Source organism: Physeter macrocephalus, chromosome 2 (assembly GCF_002837175.3).
Source record: "Physeter macrocephalus isolate SW-GA chromosome 2, ASM283717v5, whole genome shotgun sequence".
Taxonomy (NCBI): Eukaryota; Metazoa; Chordata; class Mammalia; order Artiodactyla; family Physeteridae; genus Physeter; species Physeter macrocephalus.
Genome location: NC_041215.1, coordinates 82,660,581 through 82,667,743, shown reverse-complemented (window position 1 = coordinate 82,667,743; position 7,163 = coordinate 82,660,581). Strand labels below are relative to the sequence as shown.

The 7,163-nt window shown below is 45.1% G+C and overlaps 1 protein-coding gene across 1 annotated transcript; it reads left to right on the top strand.

Moving 5' to 3' along the window:
* The first annotated feature begins 854 nt into the window (after positions 1–854).
* LOC102980944 (tetratricopeptide repeat protein 30A-like) lies at positions 855–3,523 on the top strand. Its single transcript, XM_007114986.3, has one exon. The coding sequence runs from the start codon at positions 886–888 to the stop codon at positions 2,881–2,883; it is 1,998 nt and encodes a 665-aa protein (XP_007115048.2). The 5' UTR covers positions 855–885; the 3' UTR covers positions 2,884–3,523.
* The last annotated feature ends 3,640 nt before the right edge of the window (positions 3,524–7,163 follow it).

The following is a 7,163-nucleotide window of genomic DNA, read 5'->3' as shown; positions in this document are numbered from 1 at the left end:
GATTTCTCCAATGTTTCTACCTCGTAGTGAAATTTGGAGGATCAAGGCAGTATGTAGGGCCAAGTTTAAACGCTAATATGAACTCAGTAATATTTGTAGTTTTGGAAAAGGGCGGTGCAGTGAGGTGCAGAGGCTCTTGGAACTAAAGCCAAACCTCTCCAAATACCAGATAAAATCCAAAGCATTCTTTCCTCCTGTCAACCTCTGGAAACAACAGAATAAGAACTCCTGGTCGCTGTACTATTTTGTTCTTAGAAAGTGTGCCCTCGGAGCGGCTCAAAGACAGATGGTCTACTCTAATTCTGGGAGAATACGAAGCTGACATTCATTCCTCTTTACCCATTCCCGTTTCTTTCACTAAAATAACGTGGAAAGACAATATTTGTATGCATTGCACAGTGCATAAGGCTCAAAAACGGAAGGGACTTCGGACCATAAACCTTCCTCCCCAGCGCCAGGGACCGAGGTGACACAACAATCCTCATTTACCATATGAAGGGAAGGCGACCGCGCGACCTCACCCGAAGGTCCGTGCGGCAGAGACTATGCCTCCCAGCATGCAGCACGGCCACGTCCCGACGCCGGCGCCATCGGACCGGTGCATGCCGGGAAGTAGAGTTTTTCCGTCTCGGAACGGCCCGGAGACGTTTCCTTTCCCCTCTAACGCCGCTCACACTCTGCAGTCTTCAGACGCCAGGCCAGTAATAGGCACACTCATATTCGTGACTGTTTTTAATCCCAGGTTGGTCGTTCCGCTGCAAAGTAACTTTGGGAGCACGCAAAAAAAAAAAAAAAGCCCACAAAACCCCCAACATTCTTTGCAGTCCTACATTTCCGGTTGGCTTGTTGCCGTGGTAACGAGCACACAAAAGCACGGCAGCGGTTATGGCAGGGCTGGGCAGTGCGCAGATCCCCGACGGGGAGTTCACCGCGGTCGTGTACCGGCTCATCCGGGATGCCCGCTACGCCGAGGCCGTGCAGCTGCTGGGCGGAGAGCTCCAGCGGAGCCCGAGGAGCCGCGCGGGCCTGTCGCTGCTGGGCTACTGCTACTACCGCCTGCAGGAGCTCGCGCGGGCCGCCGAGTGCTATGACCAGCTGGGCCAGCTGCACCCGGAGCTGGAGCAGTACCGCCTGTACCAGGCCCAGGCCCTGTACAAGGCCTGCCTTTACCCAGAGGCCACCCGCGTCGCCTTCCTCCTCCTGGACAACCCCGCCTACCACAACCGGGTCCTCCGTCTCCAAGCCGCGATCAAGTACAGCGAGGGCGATCTGCCCGGGGCCAGGAGCCTGGTGGAGCAGCTACTGAGTGGGGAAGGAGGCGAAGACAGCGGGGGCGAGAACGAGCTCGATGGCCAGGTCAACCTGGGCTGTTTGCTCTACAAGGAGGGACATTATGAAGCCGCGTGTTCCAAGTTCTCTGCTGCCTTGCAGGCTTCGGGCTACCGGCCTGACCTTTCCTACAACCTGGCTTTGGCCTATTACAGCAGCCGGCAGTATGCATCCGCACTGAAGCATATCGCCGACATTATTGAGCACGGCATCCGCCAGCACCCAGAGCTGGGTGTGGGCATGACCACTGAGGGCATTGATGTTCGAAGTGTTGGCAACACCTTAGTCCTTCACCAGACCGCTCTGGTGGAAGCCTTCAACCTCAAGGCCGCCATAGAATACCAACTGAGAAACTATGAGGTGGCCCAGGAAACCCTCACAGATATGCCTCCGAGGGCAGAGGAAGAGTTAGACCCTGTGACCCTGCACAACCAGGCGCTAATGAACATGGATGCCAGGCCTACAGAAGGGTTTGAGAAGCTACAGTTTTTGCTCCAACAGAATCCCTTTCCCCCAGAGACCTTTGGCAACCTGTTGCTGCTCTACTGTAAATATGAGTATTTTGACCTGGCAGCAGATGTACTGGCAGAGAATGCCCATTTGACCTACAAGTTCCTCACACCCTATCTCTGTGACTTCTTGGATGCCATGATCACTTGCCAGACAGCTCCTGAAGAGGCTTTCATTAAGCTTGATGGGCTAGCAGGGATGCTGACTGAACAGCTCCGGAGACTCACCAAACAAGTGCAGGAAGCAAGACACAATAGAGATGATGAAGCTGTCAAAAAGGCAGTGAATGAATATGATGACACCCTTGAGAAGTATATTCCCGTGCTGATGGCCCAGGCCAAAATATACTGGAACCTTGAAAATTATCCAATGGTGGAAAAGATCTTCCGCCAATCTGTGGAATTCTGTAATGACCATGATGTGTGGAAGCTGAATGTGGCCCATGTTCTGTTCATGCAGGAAAACAAATACAAAGAAGCCATAGGTTTTTATGAGCCCATAGTCAAGAAGCATTATGACAACATCCTGAATGTCAGTGCTATTGTGCTGGCTAACCTGTGTGTTTCATATATTATGACAAGTCAAAATGAAGAAGCCGAGGAGTTGATGAGGAAGATAGAAAAGGAGGAAGAGCAGCTCTCCTATGAGGACCCAGATAAGAAAATCTACCATCTCTGCATTGTGAATTTGGTGATAGGGACGCTTTATTGTGCCAAAGGAAATTATGACTTTGGTATTTCTCGGGTTATCAAAAGCTTGGAACCTTATAATAAAAAACTGGGAACTGATACCTGGTATTACGCCAAAAGATGCTTCCTGTCATTACTAGAAAACATGTCAAAACACACCATCATGCTTCGTGACAGTGTTATTCAAGAATGTGTCCAGTTTCTAGAACACTGTGAACTTTATGGCAGGAACATACCTGCTGTTATTGAACAACCCCTGGAAGAAGAAAGAATGCATATTGGAAAGAATACAGTCACTTATGAATCCAGACAATTAAAAGCTTTGATTTATGAGATTATAGGATGGAATATGTAGTAATGTCTGACAGTGGCCTTATCATAATGGCTTTACATCTGTTTTTCACTGTGTTTTATCTGTAGTTAGCTATTGGCCTCTTTAGATTTATTACATGTTGAACTTTGTACACTTTAAAATTATAAAAATAACTAATAATTTTTAAAAATCTTCACAAAGTGAAATATAAGAACTTTGACACCTAGACTTATGAAAAATTCAAAACTGCATGAGGACACTATTTCTATTAGAAATTGTTAGCACCTATGTTCCGTCTCCTTTGTTATCATTTGTACTTTGTGTATTTTGAAAGTCCCCTGCACAAGGATTATGTTATCCAGGGACTTGGCACTATCAGGCCCAGAACTCAGTAGTTAAGGTATAGGATTTCTAGGCTTTTAATAAGAACCTCAGGGATTGTGTGGCCTATTCTCACAGCCTACCCTCATTATTATATTAATTTTAATGAATACATATTATATAGCATTTAGGGTGTTTTCTCAGGGTTTTTCAGTATAAATGTAATGCTTTATGTAACCAAAATACATTATAAATGTTTGGTGTTTTTTTTTTTTTCAAACATGCAAGAGTCACTGGGAGATCTTATGCCCTTAACAAAATTTTGGTGCTGTGGTTTAGAGACAATAAACAATTGTCAAAGCAAGAATTTTACATGGTTTTCTTCTGTTCCATTTGTTAATAATCTGAATACATGAACAAGATATATTTACTGTTTTTTCATAACTGTGCTCTCATTTAACAATGAGAAACAGCAGAGGTATCGTGAGAACTCTTTTTTTTTGTGGTATGCGGGCCTCCCTCTGCTGTGGCCTCTCCCGTTGCAGAGCACAGGCTCCGGACGCGCAGGCCCAGCGGCCATGGCTCCCGGGCCCAGCTGCTCTGCAGCATCAGCCGCTCTGCAGCATGTGGGATCCTCCCAGACCGGGGCGCGAACCTGGTTCCCCTGCATCGGCAGGCGGACGCGCAACCACTGCGCCACCAGGGAAGCCCTCGTGAGAACTCTTAATTCCTACCTTTGTGTTTGCAATTTAGGATATGTTAATGCTGGAGTTGTTTCTGTGTGGTGGCCTCTCAGGTAAGGAAAAATCTAGACTATTCCCGTGACCCCACCAAACTTCTCTCCCACCTCCATCACAGATGAAAAGGTCGATTCTGAAACCTCATCTGGTAGATTCATAACGCTAGGTCATGCGCACAACCCTTCCAATGAAAACCCCACTCACTCTGCTTAGGCATTTTTATTTTCTGAACCATACAAGAGCTTTACTATTTGTTTCCCCACCCCCTTTCTCTCCATAAATCAACCCCAACTCGACCTGACTTAGAGAAAAACAAAGTAACTTGAATTATATGAAATTGCTGATTTTGGAAGTGTTTGAACTACAAAACTAGCATTTTTTTAATGGTTCAACCTAATAGCATTCTACTGAAAGATAGTGAACCCCTGCCATGATGAGATGATGATTTCTTTCCTTCAAGGAGAAATAACTTAGCCAGCCATATAGGTACCCAGACAGGGACTCACATAGGTGCTCAGCATAAATCCTCTGTAGCATGACCTCCTGGGTGCTCAAATTCTATTAGATCTATCAGAAAATGTGGCTTATTATGAAGTCCAATGGTTTTGAATTTATAGCACTTTTCATCTAATTATGTAAGCTGATAACATTTACCACTGATGTTTGAGCCCACACTGGGAGGAAAATCAGTGTTTAATGACCTCTTCAGTGCATTCCTTAGCACAATTCCATCACTGGGAAATAACAACTTTTGTACTAAAAGTGTTGCTGCTTCTTTGTGCAGTAGCTCTGTGCACTCTCAATCTTCATAGCCCCTTAAGATTTGGAAAGTAAATGAACTGAAATCTTATTTTTTAACAGCCATGTTAAAAAAAATTTTTTTTTTGCACATTTCCTCTAAACTTTTTTCTTTAAAAAAAAAAAAAAAGCATAAAATGTAAGTAATGTTCACCACCCCAAAGCAAATGTTTTCCAGATTCCCTTTTGCAAATAGCCCAGCCTTTATTCAACCACACTTTATTTACCCAGGTGCTGTGTGTTTGTGGTTTGCATGTATGTGTAATTTAGCTTTTCAGAACATAAAAAGCTTTTCAGAACAGCTTTTAACCCCTTGCTGCTGGGCAGTTGGGATTTCCTGGTTAGTAATGCATCAGGAAATCCTGACTGCTCTTACCACTGAGTAAAGGAATAAAGGTCAATCATGGTGGCATTTGTCCCCTTCCTTACACTGGCTCTCCAGAGAGGCACCCACCAGGATTGATAGATTGCTGCCCGGCGACAGCAAAGACTCATGAACCAAGCCTACAAAACTGGCCAGCTGTCAGAGCCCTGGAGGAGACTGGGGAAGGGTCTAACTCCCCAGGCACTTATTGTCCTTTATTTTTAGGATACACTTCTTTTAAACTCACCTTCAAAGTACTCACCTCTGCTTATTGATACTAATAGGCAAGTGACTTTATGATGACTCCACATTGCCATTTGAATGAAGGCTTTCATCCCTAAAGCTCAGATGAAAAGCTTTGTTCTATGCTCCTAGAACTTCATGTACTCAGTGCTAAAAGCACTTTTCTTGACAAAAAAAGATTTCCCTATACTTCTCAAGCCTTTGCCCCTTTAAGATTTCTTCATAATATCTGCATAGTGTATTTTAAAAAGATCAAATATTAAATCCATTATTTCATAACATTAGTCAACCCATCTCCACACAAATGTTCAGAATATATGCATGTGTTTCTTGTACCCAAGTAGTTATTTCCATTTTCTCAGACATAAACAAAAACTTGTTCTGTGCAGAACCAAGCAGACTCATTTGATCAGTGACAAGACATACCTACAAAAGGATTCATATTTCTCATGACAGCCCCTTTTTGAATTTGCCCTCAGCTGTGGCACGGATATTGACACTAATGTCATCTGTGAAGTTCAGGTGTACAGTGGCTAACTCTGACCCATTCATGAGAAGCAGACAACTGGGAATTGGGAAAATTGTGGAGATGGCAGAGATCATCGAGCAATGAGACAGCTGTAATCAGAGAAGATGACGCTCCCTCCCAAAGGGGTGATATAGGAACATAGAGGTATGGCCTCTCAGATCTCAGAGGAGCACCTCAGGTGGAATCCAAACAGAATTGTCAGTGATAGGTTTGGCCTGAGGTTAGAAAAATTTGTGTGTTTGTTGAGGGCTATGGGGTAGATGCCCAATTAAATAAGCTTCTAGTGAGATAAGAAAGGGCAAATGAGAAAAAAAAATTTTTTTTTTAAAGAAAGGGCAAATGGCTTGGAGGGGAAGCGTTAAGAGAGTAACTTTCTGACCCTTCTGCCCTATAATCCTTGCTTGGGCTCATTTCCACACTGGCATTCAGAGGGTTAGCAGTGCTGGAAGTCTGTTCAGGTAAGCAGAAAATGGCTATCTACACTAACTGATTTTAAAAGGATAACATGGGCTTCCCTGGTGACGCAGTGGTTGAGAGTCTGCCTGCCGATGCAGGGGATACGGGTTCGTGCCCCGGTCCGGGAAGATCCCACATGCCGCGGAGCAGCTGGGCCCGTGAGCCATGGCCGCTGAGCCTGCGCATCTGGAGCCTGTGCTCCGCAACAGGAGAGGCCACAACAGTGAGAGGCCTGCGTACCGCAAAAAAAAAAAAAAAAAAAGATAACATCACCAAAGACAAACCTTTCATTTCTGGTGAACATCAGCATTTTTAAATACAATCTTTGGTCTTATGTTCGTCTTTTTTTTTTTTTTTTTAATGACTATTGGTGATCTGGAAACATCTGGGAGGTTGTGCTTTCCTGAGGGTATTCTCTGCCACACTGAGCAGCTTCCTACCAATGGTGTGACTTGCATCTCACTATCGACCATTCACTAACTGCCTCTTATCCCCTGCTGACCTCCCACTGGGACTAATGTGACATTTGGGGCTTTCGTTTCCACTTATTGGGCTATATACCCTTAGTACTAGTTAAATAGCACATTTTGTGATGTGCCAGTAACTCTGGGTTCTTGGTTGTCCAACCACATAATCAACATGACTGTAACCATCAAGCTCTATACTTATACCTTCATTCTAATTATAAAATAGTACCCTAATCCTTTAGCAGCAACCTTAATTCTTAAATTAGCAGTTTTGGGCTTCCCTGGTGGCGCAGTGGTTGAGAGTCTGCCTGCCGATGCAGGGGACACGGGTTCGTGCCCCGGTCCGGGAAGATCCCACATGCCGCGGAGCAGCTGGGCCCGTGAGCCATGGCTGCTGAGCCTGC

Coding starts and splice junctions, on each gene's coding strand:
- LOC102980944 (XM_007114986.3), top strand. CDS start 886: ATGGCAGGGCTGGGCAGTGCGCAGATCCCCGACGGGGAGTTCACCGCG.